The 25,634-nt window shown below is 36.5% G+C and overlaps 3 protein-coding genes across 3 annotated transcripts in view; all 3 read right to left on the bottom strand.

Moving 5' to 3' along the window:
• The window catches only part of LOC123539465 (multiple epidermal growth factor-like domains protein 10), a 33,085-nt gene extending 26,631 nt beyond the window's left edge, over window positions 1-6,454 (bottom strand). Inside the window, exon 1 of the mRNA XM_053530070.1 lies at window positions 6,184-6,454. Coding sequence (XP_053386045.1) covers window positions 6,184-6,238 — 55 coding nt within the window. The 5' untranslated portion in view covers window positions 6,239-6,454. The remainder of the gene's footprint in view (window positions 1-6,183) is intronic.
• The window catches only part of LOC123539060 (CD63 antigen-like), a 101,426-nt gene that overhangs the window by 71,993 nt on the left and 3,799 nt on the right, over window positions 1-25,634 (bottom strand). The window lies entirely within an intron of this gene.
• On the bottom strand, window positions 16,683-25,114 carry LOC123537902 (multiple epidermal growth factor-like domains protein 10). Its single transcript, XM_045321816.2, has 4 exons — window positions 24,777-25,114; window positions 22,688-23,503; window positions 21,712-21,795; window positions 16,683-18,948 (listed from the first exon to the last, which is right to left on the bottom strand). The coding sequence occupies exons 1-4, from the start codon at window positions 24,829-24,831 to the stop codon at window positions 18,926-18,928; spliced, it is 978 nt and encodes a 325-aa protein (XP_045177751.2). The 5' UTR covers window positions 24,832-25,114; the 3' UTR covers window positions 16,683-18,925.

Below are 25,634 nucleotides of genomic sequence, written 5' to 3'. Positions count from 1 at the left end.
TAAATATTTGTAAGCTTTACAGGATCAATTGGAGAATGATATCCATAAGTGTATACCTGCATGCAAATGCACTTACATTTAGACAAGATTATTGTTTTTCCCCAACTACATTATAAAAAAATATATCTTTCATAGTCTAAACGGGATGTGATATTGGATATATTAATTTGAACAAACGGACTCATTAAGAAACATAAATAATAAAACATGTATTGTTTACATTATAATATTCAAAGACGACTTTATTCCATTTTCTTTCAAACCCTTTTCCTAATTTTTTCTGAAACTTTATTTCCTACAGTTGTAAATTTGCAAATGGCCAAGTCATGTAAAAGTCCCATAAATTATAAACCCGCTTCATTTGAATTTATTTATAGGTTTTAAATGTTTACAAATCGAAGCGCTTCCTGAGAAAAAAGAATAGCATTGGGAAATGTTGATGTGTCACATGCCTAAACGGTAAACTGTAGGTATTTCATTTATTTAGTAAAACGACGGTTGAAATTAGGAACCTTTTTAGCTGCGCTCAGATCTTGTTATGAATATTCCGATTTCAAAGAACTATGTTTTAAGAGACAAAACGATTTGACAATACAATAAAGGACAATTATTTGCTGCCGTGTTGTATAATGACCGTGCCGTTAATGTTCTGTCTTGAATGAAGTTATGCCATTGAAAATTAAGTTTTGTATGTACCACCAACATTGCATAATTCCCATGACAGTCTACGCCTTGTTTTTGGTTACCTGGGGACAGTGCATTGTCGACTTTTCTACAAGGCGGTTTAACTATCTAGGTACATAAGCAGGCCCAGACGTCATAAAGCAAATGACCTTCTAAAACATCCACCTTGAACAATTATTGTGGCATAAGCGCTACCAGCGAATCCATCTTAATTAGTACACATAACGATTCCGTAAGCGCACGAGACACATTTGTCCGGACAGGCAGACGGCAAGTCATTTCCCAAATCGTCCTCAGAAGAACATTGACACAATTTTTCCCACTAAAATTGGTTTGCATTTGTCTCGGCTAACAAGTGCCATCATTACTTCGGCTGCATTACTCATCTAACACCTATGAACAGAAAGACTACACGTTGTCCCCATAGTAACCGTCTTTGCCTCTGTACAGTAATTTGTTGGCTACTATCTAGGGTCAGAACATCAATGCGCTATATTCCTGTTTTGGACCAGTTCCTACTGCATTGAATGTACGCCCCATCTACTCACCGGATTTAAAAACACCCTGCTTTCGGCACAGTATGGGCACAGTGGGGGATGCCTTCATATTGCCAAGTTAGCGATCCCTGGCAGGCTTACCACCCTTTTTACTCTGCACTGAACAAATATGTAATGCACGAGGTTCATAATTAAAATCTATAGGCACACAGGTCCATTGTAAAAGTAAAACACCCGTGACGAGTTTTATTGAAAAAAAAAGATGTTTGAGCTGAGACCGGCATCTTTCCCCTGTACGAAACTATGACATTAATGCATCGGATTCAGACCAAATAGGTATGACTATGTTCAAGAATAAACAACAAATAAAACAAAAAACCTTTCCTTTGACAGTTCAACCTGACAGTATGTTTTTGTATTTCCTGCTTCTATGATAACCTTCGCGCATTTTCGGATTTTTTTTCAGAAGAATGCTCGACGATAACGAGACATATAGCACAAATAGACTAATACCAGCGAACACGTGAGTATACAAACATTAGTCATATTGGGAAATTCAACCCTAAATTTTGTGTTAACTTCCACAATAATAAAATCCCCTGAAAACTTCATTCTTATAAGTACAGGTCCAATACTACAGTCCACTTTACAACTGTTTTCCGGGCGTTGATCATCTTGGCCATTTCCGAATAAATGTGTCTGCACAACCTCATCTGCAAACTATCAGTCCTCCTCTTTTCAGCCAGATTTGTAATGAATTACAGATGTTAATGAACTTACTATATTACCACTTTTTTCGCGTATACAAATGTGACTGAAACTTCTATCATTCATAATCAATGATATGTTAAAGATTCGCTAAATTTGCATTATGCAACCCTAATTCATTTTAGACATTTTAAACATCCTCTCTATGCTTGACCTGACATATAGGTACACTCTCAATTCTGCAAACTGTAAATTTATCTTGCTATATCTCCTGTTTTTAAGACAATTTCTTTTATTTCAAGTATATCAACAATTAATAGAAATCCACAAAGCATACAGTTATTTGTTTTGGCTCCTCGCATGTTTTACAAGGGATACGATAGTTGAATTAATTTAAATAACCAAGTTGATGCACAAACGAATTTCGACCAATTAAGGAAAGGAGAACACGAACAGTAGGACAAAGGACCGTCAGTCAGTATACAGAATTCTTATACTACTATTCAATAGATCATGCGCTTTCTCCTGCACATTTTTTTCGACTCAAGGCGAAATATCGGATGGCTTTTATGTAATAGGTAGTAGTATTTTTTCATCCTTTTTTGTTCATACAAAATGTGTAGTCTTTTTAAGATTTATGTTTTTAATTTTTGTCGTTATTGCACTAAAGCGATCCATGAGAAAACAACGTCCCCCTAGATATGTCTACAAACGATTTTTATTGTGTACATAGATATTAAATCAAGAGGATGAGCTGTGTGCTTGGGTGCGCTTTGGATTCCTGGGAAATAGAACTTGCCTGTATTTTAAGATTGGCATGTATGAAGAGCTTCCCTTTTTTTCTTACATATTCATTTGCTTATTTAGGATTAGATCTATTTTGTTGCAGGCAACAGCTAGTATTGGCTGGTGTCAAACATTCGACTAATTGAAAAACTTTGAGGATGCTTGCTATGGTTTAAATTATTACGAGCAATAAATGCACATAGATCATTGAAGAAGTACGAACATGCTGTCTGCTCTGAGAAGGGCCTACACTACACAAAAGCCGCGTAATGAGACCTCCTTGGTTCTCTCCCCCTGCCGCTTTTCTTCTTATTCCCCTTCCCCCTTTTCACTATTTTTACTTTCCCCGTTTCTTTCGGATCTCTCTCTTTTTTTTCCCCTCAATACATACCCTTTCTTTATTTTTCACCCCCTCCTAATTTTTATCCCCCATCTTCTCCAATTTATCACATTCCTTGTACTTTTGCTTGAGAATCCAAGAGCTTGGCCCCGTCGCAAGTCGAAACTGTGATTTTGTCATCCATGTATTCTTAAGGTCTAGCTTTTGTATCTCACAAAACAGATCTCCTTTTTAGCGTCATTACTTTTTCTACGGAACACATCTTGACATTTTCAACCAACTATCTGCTCCTTATATGGTTTTTACTTCTGTCCGCCGGTAGTTGGATACCTAAAATATTCTAAACAATGTGGGTCCACCTTTTAAAACGATGCCATTGTTAAAGAAATAGATGTAAACAATTGTCAAAACGCTGTTTCCTTAGTTATGATAAAGTTTAACACTCGCACGATGGTTGCTAATGCATCAACAACGGACATGTCTATATCCCACGCTTTTAAAAATGGTGAGGTTTTAAAGGCGCTGGACTCGTCCGAAGTTGTGGCCCCCTCATGTCCAGTTACTTTTGGAATTCAAAATATACTATTATGAATAAATTATTGACAATTGGTTTGCTACAATAATATAATAATTTATGTGTTTTATTTTAGCAAAACATGCTTTCTTATATGATTTGAAGATTTTCCCGTTCTTTCTCGAACTTTTTTCTGTATCCGAAACATGGACCTACGTCGCTGAAAGGATTGGTTGAGTTTCAATTCTATGTAGTCCGATGTCTAAAGATAGAAGACTGAGTTGTTTGTGTTAAGCAAAATGCAGACAGAAACGCAGTTAATTTTATGAAAAGCTATGCCTCCTGACTGATGATCGATGAAAGGGGCTACGCGTGACGGATACATAAATACTTTAAAATACTATGGCAATTATATAAATATGTTCAATGTAAAAATTTTTTCCAGCTTCAAAAAGATACCAACCTCATCCGTTGTTAGTCCGACGTGTCTTGAATTACAACGCACTTATCGTACTCCTAGTCGGCAGCCCGGAGTTACAAATACACTTCTTGTACGGAAGGATTTTGCCCTATTTTAATTTGAATTCTACATGTTACATCAGTGTATTTTTTTTCAACTCTATGATCTATTGATGATTGATTTGTGTGTCTTGGGTTTAACGCACGTTTCAACCAGTATTTCAGTCGCTTTTGTAATTCGGACGGGGCAGTTACACCCCTACACCAGTTGTTCCTGGATTCGACCAGTACACGACACGGTCCGTTTTCGTCAAGGAGGAATATGCCAACCTAACCACTGAAGTCAGATTGTGGAGGACTACATGATTCAGACCCATAGTGTCGTTTCATCACTAATTTTTAGCCACGAGCTAAGAACGATACGACCATGATCCGAGGATTCGAACTCACCCGAAACCGCGATATCGCAGAACCGGCCCATCGCTATCGATTCCTATGGAGTAGGCCTAAGGGGCGGGTCAATTGATCTCTAAAATTATTTACGCAATTTTGTAAGTATTTCATCTGTACATTTATTGGACTTCAAAGAAAATACATATTAAGGTTTTACAAGTCGGTGTCGCAGCAGCCAAGCCGAAATTACTTTCTAATCTCGTTACATAGGGCTATTCCTCATATTAAGTACCCCCCTACAATTCTTCTCTTCAGGCACCCTCTCTCAGGCACAAAAACCTCATAACAACATTCAACAACATTTCACTAAGATTAAAATACGATCACATTATTGCCTACCCGAGAACACAAACCTCTTGACATAACAATCAATATTTGTATCTCCCAAAGGGTGTTGCTCTACAGAGGTTTCACTGTATTTCGTATCAAATATGATATTTTTATAGACACGTAACGGCTGAGATAGTTTAGCATTATTGCAATACACAATCGGTATTAGAATTCTGTTTCCAAAACATGTACTCATTAAATAAATCCTCAATATCGGTGTGAAAATAAGGGATGTGTTTTGTATGATTTTAAAACTGAGTTGCTCTTATTAGTGACAATAGGAATTCTTACTTGATTTCGATAGACAAAATGACAGTAAGGTTACAATATATTCTTTTATTGTTTTAATTTATGAGTTGTTAGCTACAATATAGAAGACCCATTTTTAAGAAAATCAGACTGGAAGAAATAACATTTTTTAATTATGTCATGAGTCGTCATACACCTGTCAAAATTTGTCGTAAGTTTTTACGTGCTGTCAAATCATTTTTATCTCTCCATTCTGCAAATGCATTTTTTTTTGTAAGTATCTCTGTAGGACATTGTAGGGTGTAACTTACTTAACATTCCACATTAATATTAGTGCTTGAAATTGCTTTGTTGTGCTCATCGAAGTCACGTAAGAATTTCTATTGTTTTAGTTTATTGCCTGTAATAAATGTACCAAACCAAAATATTAAAATATAAGAATTGCTCCTTTCTGGTTGGAGACGAAAACTATTTAGTTGAATCATAACATAACGGTTTTTGGAAAGAACTGAATATTCTTTCAAATTGGCTTTTTATCATTCACCGGAAAGTCAAAACGTGATACAACTTTAACGAATTTATATTAATACAACAAAGAATGTTTCAGCAGTCTGTTCAAAACGACTGTGACTCAATGCAGACTTGGAGCGCCGGTATAAATTACAGACTCCGGTACATACCGGATTAACTAAATTTGAACGAAAATATCTTAAATGTATATATTTTGTAACCATGGTGATACTAACCCTAACCTTTAGTCAGTATTTTATGCATATTGTACACTAACTGCATGCGGACATGCAAAAATATGTATATTTTTGCCGTGCGCTACAATTGATAATCACTTTCGGGCATGCGCAGAAGACCGCTCCAAGTCTGCAATGAGTTACATCGGTTCAAAACAAATATTGCTTAAAACGAATGAAGTGGTGGTCTTACAGCCGGTGTAATTGCTGTTGAGCTGTTGATTGTTGAGCTGTTGATGCCCTTCAAGTCATTTTAAGCACTGATGCACAGTTAGAAGACTAACTAGCCTGATAGCTGCCTTTTGAAAACATTTTACACACCTAATGTGGCTAAATATTTTAGTATCATGTATTGTTCAAGCTCGCTAAAAAGGATCAAAGCAAACACAATATTCAATCTAACTAAACAAATCTTACCTTTAACGTGTACAGAAAGCAGACACAGAAAGAATATCTTGGATATTAAAATCATGACTTTGTCTTAAGACTCGATGAAAAAGTCCCTTGATAAAAATTTCCTCTTTAACACAATTTTTCTTTATTAAAATTCCCTTTAAAATGCTAATAATTCATTCACGTGTCGTTATATCCGAAACTTCTTTACTATACAGTCTGCGCTAAATTGATGATCCTATACATTAACGTAGCTTATTTTGTGGTTGAAATTCAGAGAAAAGCCCTACGGCATTATGTTATTTCGTACGTTAAAACCACTAGTGGCAGACCAGAAATATCATCAACAAGGCAGTTGAATGAAAGCTTTAAATCCCCCCCCACTGGTATGGATAGTGAAAGTGTAAACCCTTTTACCATGAGCTGTGACCTTGACCTTGAATGAAAATGGCTGACCCATGAATTCTGCACATCGCTTAGATGAGGTGATCATTTGACCTAAGTTTCATGAAACCTTAAGGGGGTTTTGGAGATACAGAGCTCAAACCTTTGACCTTGAGTTGTGACCTTGGCCTTGAGTTGACATGATGACTATGAGTTTTCATGAGGTGTCATTTGACCGAGTTTTTTTTTAAATCCTTAAAGGGGTTTAGGGAAAAATACCCGGTGGAGACAAAAAGGAAAGGGTCAAATTACCCTTAGTTGTACCTTTACCTTGAGCCGGCATGGTGACTCATCAGTTTGAATTGTTTGATGAGGTGTTATTTGACCAAAATTTTTTAAAAATTCCCTTTAAAGGGTTTTTGGAGATTTAGAGCGGACAAGAAAAGGAAAGGGTAAAAACCCTTTGACCTTGGTTGTGACCCTTTACCTTGAGCCCCATGGCTGTTCATGAGTTATGCATTTGTCTTGGAAAGGGGATCATTTTTTTCCCCGGTTTCGTTGAATCCTTCAAGGGGTTAGGAGGTTTCAGGCGGACACAAAATGGAAGGTCCATACCCCAAGTTGTGACTTGACCCTGAAACCAAAAAGGTGACTCATAAGTTGTGCAAATTGTTTGATGAGGTGCTCATTTGACCCAAGTTTTATGAAAAACCTTCAAAAAGGTTTAGGGGGATACAGGCGGGCACGAAATGGTAGGCTCAAACCTTTGACCTTGAGTTGTGACCTTGACCTTGAACCGACATGGCTGATTTATCAGTTCTGCATATCGTCTTGACGAGGTGATCATTTGCCCTAAATTTTTTGATTATCCTTCAAGGGGTTTAGGAGATACAGAGCGGACACGAAATGGAAGACTCAAACATTTGACCCTAAGTTGTGACCTTGACCTTGAGCCAACATGGCTGACTCATGAGTTCTGCACATTGTCTTGATGAGGTGCTCATTTGGTCCAAGTTTGATGAAAATCCTTCAAGAGGTTTAGGAGATACAGAGCGGACACGAAATGGTGGGCACAAACCTTTGACCTTGAGTTGTGACCTTGACCTTGAACCGACATAGTTGACTTATCAGTTCTGCATATCGTCTTGATGAGGTGATCATTTGACCTAAATTTCTTAATTATCCTTCAAGGGGTTTAGGAGATACAGAGCGGACACGAAATGAAAGGCTCAAACTTTTGACCTTGAGTTGTGACCTTGACTTGAACCGACATGGCTGACTCATAGATACTGCACATTGTCCTCATGAGGTGATCATTTGTTCCAAGTTTCATGAAAATTCTTCAAGGGGTTTAGGAGATACAGAGAGGACACAAAATGTTACGGAAGGACGGAAGATGGAAGGACGGAAGGAAACCATTTCTATATCCCACCACTCGTGGCGGGGGATTAAAAAATTTGTGCATGCTATCCATTGTTTATAAAAAGATATTGGAAAGGCACGATTGAAGACTTTAAAAAAATGTTTCAAATATGGCGAATAAATTGAAGCGGGTTGTCAATTTTGTTATTTAGATGAACAAAAAAAATACTGAGAGAATACTGTCAAAACGTTAAAGTTTTGAAAGCATTTGCTAAAATTATTAAGCAGAGTAAATTGGAAAATAGAACTGATGTCAGTTTCAGCCCTGTAGAGTTACCTATCTTGTAACGCTGATGCATGGGCTATTTGTGACTGTAAAGGAAGTGACAAAATCTATATGAAATTCTTTAGAAATGTCCTTGAAACATAAAACATAGCTGTATTTTGATAGTAAGGGTTAGGAAGGACGATTAGCTCTTCCTCAAAATGTTCTGAAATATTAGTAGTTGACAATGAAGAACAAGAACTTACCGTTGTATAAAATGTTTAATCAAATAAATAGTAAGAACAAAATAGTGCAGAAATATTCCATAACTTAACAAGTATAACGTAAACAAGTAACAAAAGGCACTTATACTAAAGTGGGTTAAGCGAAGGTCTCTTGACTCGTAAACTGTTTTTGTTATAGGGTGATTCTTGTATACCTAGTAGACAAAGTATTATTCCAGAGAGGTTGCGATATTCCTGGTCCACTTCACTGACATGTCAAACGTTACGATATTCAAATGGAATATTTTCTTTTAATGAACTCTTCCGAACATTCATAAACAATGTAGTCATGATTTATCAACTTCTGTAGTAAAATCAAAATATCTTTGATGTCGCTAATGGTACCAAAATTGTTCTTGACCAGAGATGGATTGCTTTTGACATTTTTTTTCACATCATTTGGAACATCCTCCCTAAAAATAAAATGTATATTAAACAGAAAAGAAATATTTAAACGCTCGTATAACCTTTTTTACATTGTAAATTGGTTTCTGTCATTATGGTAAAATATTACAAAAAAGATCGTAATGACGGGCTGACGATTCAGACCCATCATACTACATTATTTAATTTATACAAATTTATCAACTATTTGCTAATTCTATATGTGGAGGCCTTTAGAGAATATTGTTCTTAACATTATTTGGGTTTTAGTTACACCGACACAATGAGGTCATAAGGTGACTTTCTAGCTTTAATGGAGGTAACATATACCACTTCGCCACAGGCTATGAGTAGAACCACAAACGTTAGAGATCTCTCTCATATTTCTATATTAGAATTCTATATCGCAAACGAGTGTTGGGAGTTGAAAGTGATTATATCAAACCATATAGGTTTATAGATAAAATGTTGTGGTTTATCAGTGTCCATTTGTAGCTCTAAAACAAACAAAAAATATTATCATATCTTGTTATTTCTTGTTTCTCTAGTACAACACATGTATAAATAGCTTCATCAAAATATGTATTTAAATACAGAAATTAACTAAGTTGTCGGTACGTGGGACGTTTAGAGTAACAATACTCATATTGCCACGAAAAACTTAAAATGTCAACGTATACGTGTTTAGAATAGATAATAGACATAATACAGACCTGTCAGTCCGCGAAGCAAAACAGGAGTAGAACTGCTATTAACATATTGAAAATCTATTGTACTTTGCAGACGAGTCATTCCCTGAATTCAAAGAAGTAAAACAAGAGGTCCTATGATGGCCCTATATCGCTTACCTTGCTAAAACTGGAACATGATTTCTTGGTAGAGGACTTCTGTAAAATTCTATATGCCAATTATCTAAGCTCTAGAGCTTAAGATTTTAGTCAAGAAGATGTTTAAAGGTATATCCTATAGAAGTCTTTATAAAACAAATGACCTGATGACCGTGGCTAGTTTTGATCCAAGGGGCATAATTTGAACTAATTTGGTTCAGGACCACTTCAGAATGTTTCAATCCAATTATCTAACTTCAAGGCATTAAGTTAATAAACGGCAAGATTTTCAAAGATTTTGCTATATAAGTCCATGTAAAATAAATGAACCTAAAGTCGGGGCCAATTTTACCCCAGAGTCATGATTTGAACAGTCTTGATAGAAAAACACCACACAATGCAACATAACAAATATCAAAGCTCTGCGTCTTGCAGTTTTGGAGATTTGTTTTGATTGCCAAAATAATCAGAATTCTGTATGGAACGGAGTTCTTTAAAACAGCTTATAAAAGGCTATTCAAGAAATATCCAAGACAACGTTTTACAACTCCGACCGGCTGGTTTAAGAAAAGAAGTTTAAGAGAAAAGTGTACATGAATGGACGACGCACGGACGGACGGCTGAGTGATCACAATAGCTCATCCCGAGTACTTCTTGCTCAAGTGAGCTAAAATCGGATATACGTTTTATAATGTCATAGAAATTTCGAATATAACGTGTGAATTTTGTGAATTATGGTCAATGTTAAGAATTTGTTCCATCTATAACTCTAAATATTTTCAAAAGAAAACTTTGTTTAATACGGAATTTCAGCAATGATTAGTATAAGAATAATTACAATTAAGAAAATGTTTCTAAAACAAAGTAGAAAATCAATGAATTGAATTATACTGTTATTTACAAAAGGACAATCTAAAATTATTGATAACTTGAATACATAAGATGAATACAGTTGTACATGCTTTTTATATTTCAAGTAGCAGGGCCTTCGTGGCCGTGTGGTTAAGGTCGTTGATTTCGAATAACTTGCCCATATGCGATATGGGTTTGAGCCTCGCTTGGGGCATAACATTCTTCATGTGAGGAATATATCCAGTTGACTTACGTGTTGTTATATTTTCTGGTCCTTCGGGATCATTGATTTCAAATCATTTAGATTTGAAGATTGAATACTGCTTAAGCCGGTGCTAGAGGCGCGGGCAGTGTTGTATTTCCAATTACTGCTCATGAACAGTCTCAATGAAATCAAGTCTGCAATTTGTACTGTTTGCCTTGTTCTCGGTGCTTCCGAGGAATCTACTTTTCAGATTTTATGTATGGAAGGCTAGTGTCCGCCTGTGATGAAATAGTGCACGAAAGGGCACCCGGGGTCGTCCTCCACCATCAAAAGCAGAAAAGTCGCCATAAGACTTTTAATTTTGTCGGTGTGACATCCCCCACATTTCCCCACCCCATCCCAACTCCGAATAATGCTTAAAACAGAAAAGATTTAAAGCAGTGATGTTAAAGTTATACGTACATGATAAATGTACATTGTTATACATTGTTTCGTTCAAATTGCAGTTTAAACCATATCTCCCGGAAATGCATTTCACGCACTTTTCCCCAACAAGTCCAGATATGCATTTCTTGTTCTGATATATACCAGCAAACACCATCTAGACATCCATGAGAACAATTATGTTGACATGCATTTCCCCAGTAACCATCTTTACAATTGTCACATGTTGTTCTCGCAGAGCAAGAGATACATAATTTTATGGACATGCAATTGTTTCCGAATCGTCCTAGGGAACATTCATCACAATTTATGCCAGCAAATTGGATTTGCATCTGCTTTTGTAACAAGGAGTGCCATTACTTTGATCACATGTACCTAAATAACACGCTCTGGAGCAAGAAAGCTCACATGTGTTTCCATAGTAACCGTCTTTGCATCCTGTACAGTTTTTATCATAATGACATGCATAACAATTAGCAGGACAGTTCATTGCACAGTTGAAGTCATATTTTCCTTTCGCGCAGTAGTCACAGTGTCCGCCCTCATAATTATCTTTACACAGGCATGTGCCCGATGATTGGTCGCAAGTTGAATTTAGATATCCTTTACTGAAGACATTCTGACAGACCCTTCCATAATGATTCTTTATTTTACAAACGGAACATGACGTGTAATACTGACATTCTACACACTGTGATGGACATTTAGTACATATATAATAAGCCCAGCCTCTCCTAAAAATAACCTTTCGGGCATGTGGCACAGTTGTAAGGAACACCGTAGCAAGTCAGACAGTAGTGTTCGGGGTGACATTTGTCCATTTCCTGCGCTATAATGGAGATAACATCGTTTAAGTTAATATGTTAGTCTTTGGTTTGTAAACTTTAATAAGTGTTGGGTCTTTGAATGTTACATTCAGCTATTATACTAATTAAGTTCATGACCATCTCTACCAGTGTTAGGCAAATATCTTTGAAAACAAATATGTTAGTGCATGATTGTCAATCATTTCGACTGCTGTTAGCTTCAAAATATTATTAAAATTGAAGTTTAACAACCTGCTCGGTTGAATGATATAAAAAATTCACTTTATGAATCGTTGCGAAGTCCGTTCGAATTATGGGCAAAGCAGAAAAGTAAGGTCATCAAGGAACTTCTGAAAAAAAAAAATTATGCCCCCAAAGGGAGGCATATTAGTTTTCAACTGTCCGTCCGTTCGTCAGTTCGTTAGTTCGTTCGTTCGTCACAACGTTAACTTTTTGCATGAAGGCACTTTACTCGCGAACCACTATACCCAGGACCTTCAAACTTCACATGCTGATAGTACTTATTTAGTACACGACCCCTACTGACTTTGGGGTCACCAGGTCAAAGGTCAAGGTCACAGGGGCCAATGTTAACTTTTTGCATGAATGCACTTTACTCGAGAACCACTGCATCTAGGACCTTCAAACTTCACATGCTGATAGTACGTATTAAGTACACAACCTCTACTGAGTTTGGTGTCACCAGATCAAAGGTCAAGGTCACAGGAGCCAATGTTATCTTTTTGCATGAAGGCACTTTACTCGCGAACCACTGGACCCAGGACTTTCAAACTTCATATGCTGATAGTACTTATTGAGTACACGACCCCTATTGACCTTGGAGTCAAAGGTCAAGGTCACAGGAGCCAATGTTAACTTTTTGCATGAAGGCACTTTACTCGCGAACCATTGCACCCAGGACCTTCAAGCTTCACAGGCTGATAGTACTTACTGAGAGCACGACCCCTACTGAGTTTGGGGTCACCAGGTCAAAGGTCAAGGTCACAGGGGCCAATGATATCTTTTTGCATGACGGCATTTTACTCGCGAACCACTACACCCAGGACCTTCAAACTTCACATGCTGATAGTACTTAATGAGTACACGACCCCTATTGACTTTGGGGTCACCAGGTCAAAGGTCAAGGTCACCAGGTCATAGGTCAAGGTGCTGCGGGGGCATTTGTCACCATTAGTGACAGCTCTTGTTTAATTATATGAAGCTTATTCCTTGGTAACGAAAATTTTGTTAATCGATCATTTTGGTATTTTCTATTTTAGAAACGAGAATGAGATTTCTGTCGAGCCGTAATTAGGGACACTCCTTGTGCGATCATTTTACTATGTTAAATGCAGAGGTGGTGTTTAAAATAGTGCAGAAAGATGTATATCTTGTCAAATACCTGCTCGTTTCTTCATATTAGATATTTACGTTACGTGCTCGCATTGTCAAAGTAATTGCCTGATAAAAAAATCTTACCTTTCACCTGTAAAGAAAGAAGACAAAGAACGAATACCGAGAATACAAACATCATGTAAATTATTCTAAACTGATGTAAACTTTATGACAAATTTTATCGTGTATGCTGAAATTTGTTAAAATGTCACATGTTGTCAAACATCCCCCATAATTTTTTCTTACCGCATAAAAACTAATAAATTTCAGCTATGGCTGTCATTCAAAATAGTAGATGTGTTAACCTTGACGCGTTTACATTTTACGTTATTTGTTAGGTGTGACAAAATCTCAACAACAATAACTTGTTTTCGTAGATAACGTTCAGATAATTCAGGGTCAGATATAGTCGTGTAAAGTTTTTTCTTTATTGTAACTGCGACGGTAATAACAATAATGATAAAAATAATATAATAATAATAATAATTTGAGCAGTTAAAGAAGACAATTTACGATATTTATTACACTATTTGTACGTGTATTACCCTCTTACGGCATTTTCAAGGAACCTGATAAATTCACAGCTGCATCAAGCGTGTAGATTTGCATTGTATTTTATCAATTTTACGTGTATAACGGTATATAATTAAATACCTATACATCTTCACCATTTGCTATAGTACATTTTTTTATTGAAAGATCATTTGAGAAAAATATAAAACCTTAGACAACATATGAAAAAAACTAAGCCAGAACTTTTTTACTGTTGTTCGACTTTAATATGCCTTTGCGACCAGTGTAGATCATGATCAGTCTGCACATCCGTGCAGTCTAAAAACGATCTGCACTGGTCGCCATTCAGTCAGCATCTTTTTTGTAAGCACCCCTTTTAACAGCTAATGATACTATCCAAATTGAAAGATGGACAAGTTAATTATAGCAGGATAAGGCTTAAGGCTCGAAGCAGGAAATGAAAATCACATGTACGGTAGCCGGAAGTAGTAGATGGCCACCCAGTGGGACCCAGGTTTCTTCTACAGTAACGGTACTGGACGTCTCGAAGGAAAATCGCGAATATCCGTTCAAAGCCGTCTTTGATGCCCATTCACGAGGAAACAAGAGTTTTCCCAGGTTGGCCGTTATGCCAGGTCCGCATGCATGGACCCCCTCTACAACGGCCATCAGCTGGGAACAAGGTTCTGCTATTGTCCGTCCCGCGCAATCAACCGCTGAAGGCCAAAAAGCGTTTTGAAGCGTTCCTGGCCAAACAAATCAGACCACCCTTGCTTAGAAACAAGAGTTTTCTCATGATTGCTACCACCTGGATTTGATTAGGGTCCATCCTCTCTACAACGCTCACCAGGTGGGACTCAGGCTTCTTCTACAGATACGGTAATGGACGTCGCCAAGGAAAATCGCGAATATCCGTCCAGGGCCGCTGCCCGCTCACGTGAAAATGAGTGTTTTCTCAGGGTGGTCGGTATGCCATGTCCGCATGCACGGACCTCCTCTACAACGGCCACAAGGTGGGACCCCGGTTTCGTTTTTGGTCACGCCCATGCAATCAACTGCTGGAGGCAAAAAGGCTTTCTATAACGGCCACCAGGTGGGACCCCGGGTTCTTCTATGGTTACGCCCACGGTATCAACTGATGGAGGCAAAAAAACGTTTTGAAGCATTCCTGGCCAAACACATCAGCCCACCCTTGCTCGGATACAGGAGTTTTTCCAGCATGGCCACCACCTGGACATGGTGGGCGTCCGCCCTCTCAGCAACGTATTCCGGGTTCTTGTACAATTACGGTTCTGGACGTCGCCAAGGACAATCGCGAATATCTGTTCAGGGCCGAATTTGATGCCAGCTCACGTGAAAACAAGAGATTTCTCGGGGTGGCCGGTACGCCGGGTCCACATACACGAACCCCCTGTACAACGGCCACCAGGTGGGACCCCGGGTTCTTCTATAGTCACGCCCATGCAATCAACCGCTGAAGTTTTGAAGCCTTCCTGGTCAAACACATCAGCCAACCCTTGCTCGATAACAGGAATTTTCCCAGGATCGCCACCACCTGGACATGGTGGGCATCCGCCTCTCAGCAACGTCGACCCAGTGGTACCCGGAGTTCTTTTACAATTACGGGACTTGACATCGCCAAGAAAAATCGCAAATATTCGTTCAGGGCCGAATTTGATGCCCGCTCACGTGAAAACGAGAGTTTTCCTGGTGTGGCCGGTAAGCCGGGTCCGCATGTTCGGACCCCCTCTACAACGACCACCCGTTGGGACCCCGAGTTTTTCTATGGATACGCCCACGCAACTGCTGGAGACAACTGCTGGAGACAAAAAGCGTTTTGAAGCGTTCCTGACCAAACACATCAGCCTGCCTTTGCTCGGAAACAGGAGTTTGCCCAACATGGCCACCACCTGGACGTGGTGAGAAGCCCACCCGAAGGGATCCAGGGTTCTTCTGGACACCGCCAAATGCGAAAAAACTACCCTATGCTACTATACAAATCGATATTTCCTACTTCCGTTATAAAGACACATGATATCAGGAGAGGTAATCACACGATCTTGTTGAAACTTATTAGCCTAAGTCTTCTTTCTTCATACTAAATTAAATGACCACTATCATTATCTGGATTATTTTTATATTTTGTCATGCATGATCATTGTATTTTCAATTAACTGACGTAACTGCCAGCAGTTGTATCCGTTAACTGCTGCTACTACTAAATGTATTATGATAATTATGTATTATCTTTACCTATATCATCATCATCATCATCATCATCAACAACAACAACATCATCATCATCTTCATTTTCAGTATGTTATTTTATTCGTCAATATCATGACCATTGTTTTTATAATTGTCATCATCAAAAATGATTATAATAAAAATAATAGATTTAATTACTTTTGAATAAAAATACAGTCAATGAAATTGTTATTTCTCCTTTCCTTTTCTTAAAAGACATACTTTTAATTCTGAATGATGTAAGAGATTAGAAATAAGATGTGGCTGTGAACAGAAAATACATTGTATGTCCAAGAAGAGGATTTAGGTGTAAGATGGGAAACAGCAAGAAAAAAAAGGAAGCCAAAATGATACTTATAAGAAGCATGGTACTTTGATAATTGTGTGATACTTCTATTGTACATCGTTCTCATCTTATCAAACAGTAAAACATATTTATATCTTTTTTAACTCAATTTAATGTTCGTATAAACAACTATCATTTTCACTATTTTTAAATCATGAAGGGGGTGTTTTAATTATTGTAAAATACAACGAATAACAGTAAAATCAAAGGTGAATTGTTAAGTTTTAATTGAAATGAACATAAACGACCAGCTGCCCTATTTGAGCACAAAGTATAGTAAGAATGCTATCAAAACGAAACTTTACATGTCACAATGACATGCAACTGTATCAGATAATTGACGTCAGGACCAGCTATAACCCTGCTGGTCTACAGTCTGTGCAAATGCAACAAAAACCTTCGAACAAAATCATAACATCAACCAACATTAAATCTTCCCTACTGGATGTACGCGACCGCCTCAGCAGCCTAGTGGTAGAGCGCCCGCTTCGAGTGCGGGAAGTCATGGGTTTGATCCCTGGCCGCGTCATACCAAAGACTGGTACTAGTAGCTTCCTCGCTTGGCGCTCAGTATTAAGGGGATAGTATTAGGTTTCCACTTTTTATATTTTAGATTACAACCTGCATGAAAAAGGAAATTGTGCTACGTAATTGAATAACAACGGAGATAGGGCAATAGAGTTGTTAATGAGATTAAGTTAAAATAATTTCTTGATTGATTGCTTTGTCATAAGTTTCCTGGACTTTATCAAAGCATGATTTATTTCGATTAATCAGCCTCTTTTCGGTTCCTTTAATTAATTTGTTTTTTAATTGTAAAACAGAATACATATTTAAATATGTATACAAATAAAAACATTGTACAGGTCTAACGTGGAGCCAACGTAAAATGATTTCACAGAGTAAAGACGAAATCTTTAATTGTACTTTTGTCCTTTGTTTAACAAAACAATTATATCATATAACTATACTATTTTTTTGAAATATAGAATCGTAGACAAAACATAGTAGTTAACGGGCATGTTTCACCCTGGTGTAGAGAATATTTCATATTTTCAAACAATTGGTTGGGTTAAAAGTGTGGCACTGTAAGTCATTACAGATAATATTAATCCTATTTAGCTCATAGAACCCCTGTTTATCATTTACTTTGCAATATTACATTATCAATATATTCTGTATTAAAGCAACAAGTGAAGGACGTTTCTCTTGGTCTTCGGTTCATAAAACCGAAAGCGCTTTAACTATGTTACTTTTTGTATTGTGATCTGATCCTCCCTTTCATCTTCTTTATAGATAATGTCAATTTATTTCAGTAGTAAAGTAGATAATGGAATATCAATTACAATATGTTACGTCAAAGGGCAATAATTGCTTGTTACAATAAGTAAAAGTAATAGAAAAACAAACCAGCAACTATTAACAATAACAAAATTCTATTCATAAAAGTAACAATTCAAATACCTTTAAAAATATCAAATAGCCGTAAAATCCAATCTAATAAGCAAGAATAGTCCAAATCCAGCCCTGGTCAAATTTGAATCCAAACAAGTAATAATTCTAAATTGTTCCCTAATTCAAACTGAATTTAGTATGCCCAAAGAATATAAATCCTCTCTTCAAAGATTTTTTTGTTTAAATCCACAATTTTAATGTAAGCCTTTAAATGTAAAATATCCAAACTGGTAATATTAAGAAATACATGAAAGTTTTTAAGAAGTTCTTACTTCTAGGTTCTACCCTGTCTTCAGACAGCTTCTAATTTTAAATATCATGGAAGGTTCCAGAACTTTCATGTATCACCAAGAATAAAACGAAGATCCTGGAAAAACCAAGAACAATCCAGACTTTAAAGTTCCATAAGGCTTTAAATTTAATGTTAAAACTGATGGGCCATGTGTCTACATAAATGTTATGCGTAATTACGTGGTTAGAAAAGCACTACTTTCATTATTACATATGAACAAATGGCGTAAGAGCCATAAAGGGAGATAATTAAAAACAATGGGTTCAATAAAACTTTCTACCATGTCAATCAATATTCAAACCTTCGACATATACTGGAGAAAACAACTATTAAAAATAGGATTTAACAAGTAATTAATATATTACATGTTCATAACAAAATCTGTGGCAGCCACATTATCAACAAAGGCATTATGAGCATTTAAATATAATTGTCACACCCTGTTTATCAGTATTGTGTAGAACTTTCTGGAACACCATAGAATATAAACAATCTGCATGATATCTCAAAATTAGGTCAGTAAACAATAAGTTATCAATAAAATATAGCCCTAGGGGAAATTACATATACATAACACTTCTTAGTGTGATTATACAATGTGTGTTTCCGAAAAGTGAAAAACATTTGACCATATCTGTAGTTATCTCGAAATACTTTTCTACTGTCAATTGCTCATGACCAGATGTCCATTGTTTGACACATGTTTCATATCATATCTAATACCTTCCCTGAAATATAATAAAATACTCAACAATATCAAAACGAAATAATTCAAAGAGTCAAAATCACCTGCCTTTTCAAAATATAATTTCATTTCTAGCATTACCTAAGTTAAAATGCAAGTTCAGGCCCATCTGTCGCTACAGCAGCACACAGTTCTATTCAGCTATTACATTTTCAAACACAATGTCTGAAACATTTGTATGTGCAGGCCTACAAAACTACACTAAATATGATTTTTTGATTGTTTTTCGGGATTGTAGTTTCACCAATGCAGTATAGTTCATAAGGCGGTTTTCTATATCTTAAGGAGTTAGAGCCAGAAGGTTGTAATTACAAATAAATAAAGAAGGACATGTGACATTCTAGCACTAATCCCTTGATTTAAATGGGGAGGAAAACCAGATTTGCGCCTCCTGACTTTATGTCATGCACTGGGTAAAATCACCGATGTTTCTTTTTCACACCTTAACTAGACAATTTTCGTACAAGCAACACTTCTGTATCTAAAGCAAATACGGTAAGTATGTAGAGATTGTTTCAAACTAATCAAAATAATATTGTTATTTCTCGTTATTTCTTTTTTCTTCCTGTTACAAAGCATATTTCTTGCATACCAGACGGGGATTTCTGGCGATTTCACCGGTGCTGGAAAACTCTATCTTACGGGGTGTAAGATGACTCTCGTGCTGTAAATGACGTATAACGAACTACATATGTACAGAAGATGTGTGTAGTAATAATAATGTTTTTCGTAAACCGGGGTAAAAATTAAATACCTTGATAGTTCCTCTTAGTTCTTTATCACATATTTCTCGATTCAAAAAACGTTATTGTAAGGAAATAACATAACGTTTCAGTGCAGATGATAAAACAAAACCGGAACTCTTACGTTGTTTTCGTCTCTGTAACGTCAAGACGTACTTCCTGTTTACGGACTTAAAGTTCCCGCGCTTTGTTAATACGTTACTATAAGAAAAAAGTGCTATAAGAAAATCATTTGTTTGGATACATTTTTTACTCTTCTTTGTTGAATATGGTATGCAAGAAAAAGATTCCATCACTGGCTGCAGATGCAGATGGGAATATCCGGCTCTCGGGTAACTGTTTAGGTGGTAACTCGGCTGGAGCCTCGTAACCGCCTAAACAGTTACCGTCGAGACCGGAAATTCCCATCTGCACCTACAACCAGTGAAAGAATCTTATAATAATTACCGATATTAAGTTCCTAATTAAGGCTTGTATATTAAGACACACAAAGTAACTAAGTCATCGGTGCGTATGTTTCACATTACACATATCACGTTTTGAGAATTAAAACCAGAATAACTAAAACATCAAAATGTACGTGTTAAATACATTTGAATTGAGCCAGTTGGACAGGGCATTATTCATTGTTTATATATTAATCCCTAAATGTAATACAATGTAACAAATACGCAATAGATAACACTGCTGCAATGAGTAAGTTCATTTGCTTTTTGGATGCAATAACAGAGTAAGACCATGTGAGTGAAAACTGTCAATTTTAATTTCTTAAAATGACATCTGTTAATATGAAACAACAAGAGAAACTGTTACTCAATTTTTAACCGTAAATTATGTTTTACCAATACAAATCAATTGAAAAGCAAAGGCGGGTCAATAAAAACCGCCAATAAGTACTGAACATGCCTTTTTGTAGGTGAACTTAAACAAATACAGAAAGGTGGAGGTGGGGAGCCGGAGGCGCACCGGTTTAAAACTATATTAAATTGATTTCTAAAATTCTGCGTTTTAACCGCACATTGCAGATACAAAATGACTACTGAGTCAGACGCTATCACGCTCCGTAGATAGGTCAATTAACAAAGATATCACGCACTGATCACGCCGCGGTTCCATACAATCTTCTCGTCGTGATAATAAGTACCAGACAAAAAGGGATGTTCAGTAAGTACAATACAAGAGGGTTGACTAAATAGTTCAACTTTTCCAACTGGTCAACCCAAAAGATAATAGGTAAGGGTCGATTTCTCGGAAGCACAGAACACCAAAAACACAGCCCCAGAGCCACGCATTTACACAGCAGGTCCACAACAAAAAGAAGCTGTAATGGAAAACTATTTCAGACGGGTTGCTTCAAACATCCAACAAGTACATATTTAATTATGCTAAATATTGATGGAGGGGAAGGATACGGCAAGGGGCGAAATGGGGTCGGGGTTGGTGGGGGGGGGGGGGGGGGGGAAGGGGAATCCGAAGGGGAAAGTTGAACAAGGACGAATATACAAGGGAATGCCATGTTCTTTAAAAACAGTCGCACTGAAACGTAACCACAATAGCGCAGACACTCATGTACCAAAGATAAACACACAACTACGATCAACCAAATAACATAGAAAAACGAACAAGCAACACATTAGAAAACAGCAGGGAACCGTTATAGACTCACAAGCATACAAACGCACCCACACACGTAGGAAAAACAATCAAGTACCGTATTGGGATTCGGCTGCCAAAACAAAGGGGAGCCACGAAAACTTACTAAAAGTAAAGTGGGGAGGGGATGCAAAAAGTAGCGTAAAAGCAAGGGAAAAGAGAGGGCAATAGGGGGAGTGGGGCGGAGGAAAATCGCTTACAACAAACAAGAAAACATACGCAACAGACAATACAAGACAGACAAAACAACCAGTTGAAAATAGGGGCACCGCCTTGGAACAGTCAGTAACCAAACCACTTTATCTTCGATGAAAGTACCACTGTACATGTAATATAAACGAAAACTTTACCTGTAACGTCAACGAAGCAGAACATCACAAAAACTACTAATAAACACACTTGAAAATCTATTGTACTTGCGGATGAGTCTTGGTCTGAATTGGAGAGAAATGAAAAAATCTGACATTCAGTTTGTAATGTCGTAAAAATATCTGAAACAACACACGATGATTGTGGTCCGGCTACAATTAAGATACTTAAAAAAAGTAAACAGACTGTGTTTACTTTGTAATGTTAGTGGCGATTAGAATATTGCATTATATTCAGTTTAAAGATGTATATCTAATTATTAGCGTTTCCGTATAATAAGAAAGCGTTGTCAAATATAAGTGGAAAAATAAATTGGAGTATACTCGTATTTACAACAACTCTCTTAATTTGAAATGACAGATAACTTATTTCTGGGGCCATATTCATAAAGCATCTTAAGTATAAGTTTTGACTTAAGTTGAAGATTTTACTTAAGTTTGTGGTGATTTCAGCTTAAGTCTAAGTAAAAAACTTAAGTCCTATTCATAAAACAGCTTAAACTTAAGATACGTAAGAAATGACTTAAGTCAGAAAACAAAATGGCATCGTGAGTACGATTAAAGTGTTGTTATTCAGATAAAAGCACTTAAACATAATTGTGCATGTTGTATCTGTCTGAAATTAATGTTGTCTTTTTTAATGTTTTCGTCCACAATAAAAGCCAAGAATTACTTATTAAGTTGTTTTACGAATAACAAATAAACTTAAGTAAAATAAATTTCTTACCTAAGCAATACTTAAGTAAATAATCAATTTCTTATACTTATACTTAAGATGCTTTATGAATACGGCCCCTGGTGTTTTATCTAAATGACAGATAACTTATTTCTGATGTTTTATCTAAATGACAGATAACTTAAAACATAATTTAAGATGAATGTTATTTCAACTGTACATTTATATGTATTTTATCTTAAAGAGGATCAGCGTTTGGTAATATATCAACTTTGTACATACCAAGCATTGTTTCGTTTATGCAGTTTAAAGATTGACTACCGGAAGTGCATCTGTCGCATATTTCTCCAAAAAAGCCGGATCTGCATGTCTTGTTCTGACATATCCCAGATTCTTTCAAGCAAACACCACCTAAACATCCATGGGAGCAATTATGTTCACATGCATTTCCCCAGTATCCATCTTTACATTTGTCACATGTTGTTCTCGCAGAGCAAGAGATACACTTGTCAGGGCATATGGACTTGCATTCATTTCCAAATCGTCCTAGGGAACATTCGGTACAATTTATTCCATCAAAATTGGATTTACATCTGTTTTGGTAACACGTGCCATTATTTTGACTACATCTTCCCAAATAACACCCCCTGGAACAGGAAAGTTTACACGTGTTACCATAGTAACCATCTTTGCATTCTGTGCAATTTTTGTCCGAAATGCATGTGTAACAATTAGCAGGACAATCCATAGTACAATTGGAGTCATATCCATATTTTCCTTTCGCGCAGTAGTCACAGTGTCCACCCTCATAATTATCTTTACACAGACATGTACCCGCTAATTGGTCGCAAGTCGAATTGAGACAACCTTTACTGCAAACACTCTGGCAATCTTCTCCGTAATGATTTTTCATATAACAAGTGGAACATATCGAATAATGTTCACATTCTTCACACTGAGGCGGACATGATCTGCACGTATAGTAAGCCCCGCCTCTCGCCAGGTAGTAACCTTTCGGGCACGTAGCACAGTTGTAAGGAACTCCGGCACAAGTTAGACAGTGATGATAAGTCGTGTCACATTCATTCATATATTGCACTAAAATGAAAAGGGATTTATTCAAATTATTATGTCATTCTTGGTTTCAAGCTTTAGTTAGTGAGTTGTGTCTTCCGTTGCCATTGATAAAAAACTTAAATATAAACAATTTCAAGGTTTGATTCCATTAAAATCAACGTTTGTTTTAATTTTCAAGTACATATACTATTTAGAATTGGAATATCCGTCCCAATAAAGGTTTTGCTTGAATGAAATTGTTTCCTTCTAATAGAAACAAATGCACAAAGTGGACATTGCGTGTTACCTTTTCAGATTCTGCTCAAGGAAAGCGAGTAACGTAGTCATAGTTACCGTTTGCAAAAATCAACATCCTTGAAATTTCGAAACTTTTCCTTTGACAACAAGTATGTCTTAAGAATGTATTCTAAATACGACAACTAGTTTTTTTATTCAAAACTACAGTTCGTAAACACACCGCGGTCGTTGTTTATTGTGTATTTGGATTCTAACTTTATGCGTGTCTGTGAAATTACTTTCAGCTTGAAACATAAAATATCATTTTACATTTCTAATAAATTAATGTTGCAGTTCTGCAGAGGTCTGTATTTTAAGCAATTTTAGCAGCATAAAGGATTATGTCTTGGTTTCGTTTTATTTTTGTCAAGTCTCGTAATCAGTCTAAGGGCCTCCGTGACCGAGTGGTTAAGGCCGCTAGCCTGAAATTATGCACCAGAGTGGTATCAGAGATATTCTTCCATCACCAAAAGTTGGAAAGTCGCCATATGACCTACTAGTATTATAAACCAATTTGTGATATATACCTTAAATTGCAAAGGTAGAAAAACGAAACGTTTTAAAAGACGAATGCATTAACACAAGTATGTAAGAAAGATGCTTAAACATTATTTTGGGTTGTTTTTTTTTTTTTGAAACAATGTTTCTCTGTGGTTAGATTGTAAATACCAATATGTAGCATTTCATATTAATAGTTAGCTTTTACAAAATTCTTTATTACATTCAGTGTATATATCACAGCATTCGTATAATAATTTCAAGGTTTATTCAAATAAAATTACGTTAACCTTGTTGCTTACGAAACTGTTGACTGTCATAATTATTTCATGACTTCAAACATTTAATCATTTGTGGCAAAGTTTTGAAAAAGTCTATGAAGTACAATTCAAGGTTCCAAGAAAGATTTTGTTTCAACAAGTGTAGAATTGTTAACATTCCCGAATGTCTAAATGTTTCCTTAAAGCTTACAAATCGATATAAAATGAGCAATACCTAATGAACTAATAAAATATCTTACCTTCTACCTGGACAGAAAGAAGACAGAGAATGAATATTGTGGATACCAACATCATGATCCTAAAGTTTACGTTCCGACTAGTTTTATCGTTTTATTCAATATTCTCTACACCTTAAAATAACATAACAAACAATTAAGATCTTTTTTGTGTAAAATGAAAAACCCAGTTTCGCGTAATTTATTCATCCGACATCTCTTTAATTACCACAAAAAGCTATTAAGTCTCCGCCAAACAAAATGACAAATCATTCAAAATGTTTTGTTACTTTGTTCATTAAATATTTTTTCTGACAAAACCTCATCAACATTAACTTGTTTTCGTAAATGAGCCGCGCCATGAGAAAACCAACATAGTGGCTTTGCGACCAGCATGGATGGATCCTGACCAGACTGCGTGGCAGTTTCTCTAATTGCAATAGGCTTTCAAAGCGAACAGCATGGATCCTGACCAGACTGCGCGGATGCGCAGGCTGGTCTTGATCCATGCCGGTCGCAAACGCACTATGTTGGTTTTCTCATGGCGCGGCTCAAATAAAGATTAAATGCGTCAATTGCAAAAATGGCCTCTGTGACTGAAATAATGGAATATGACAAGGAAACGAAAATGTATAAGCATCAAACTTGCAGTAAATAGGTTCTGCTTTGATCAATTAATAACGAATTGACTAATAAAATCTATAAAAGACTACATGATTTATAACTTCACAATATAAAAAATACTATGATAAAATTACAGTTGCGACGTTAAACCCAACAAAATAAAATAAATAAAATTACAGTTGCTAAATATCATTTTTATAGTATCATTTCTTTTCTCTACTGCGTATGTCTGCTTAATAACAGAACACACCTTATTCC

The sequence above is a fragment of the Mercenaria mercenaria genome, chromosome 18 (genome assembly GCF_021730395.1).
Source record: "Mercenaria mercenaria strain notata chromosome 18, MADL_Memer_1, whole genome shotgun sequence".
In the NCBI taxonomy this organism is placed as follows: domain Eukaryota; kingdom Metazoa; phylum Mollusca; class Bivalvia; order Venerida; family Veneridae; genus Mercenaria; species Mercenaria mercenaria.
This window is presented reverse-complemented; position numbering and strand designations above follow the sequence as displayed.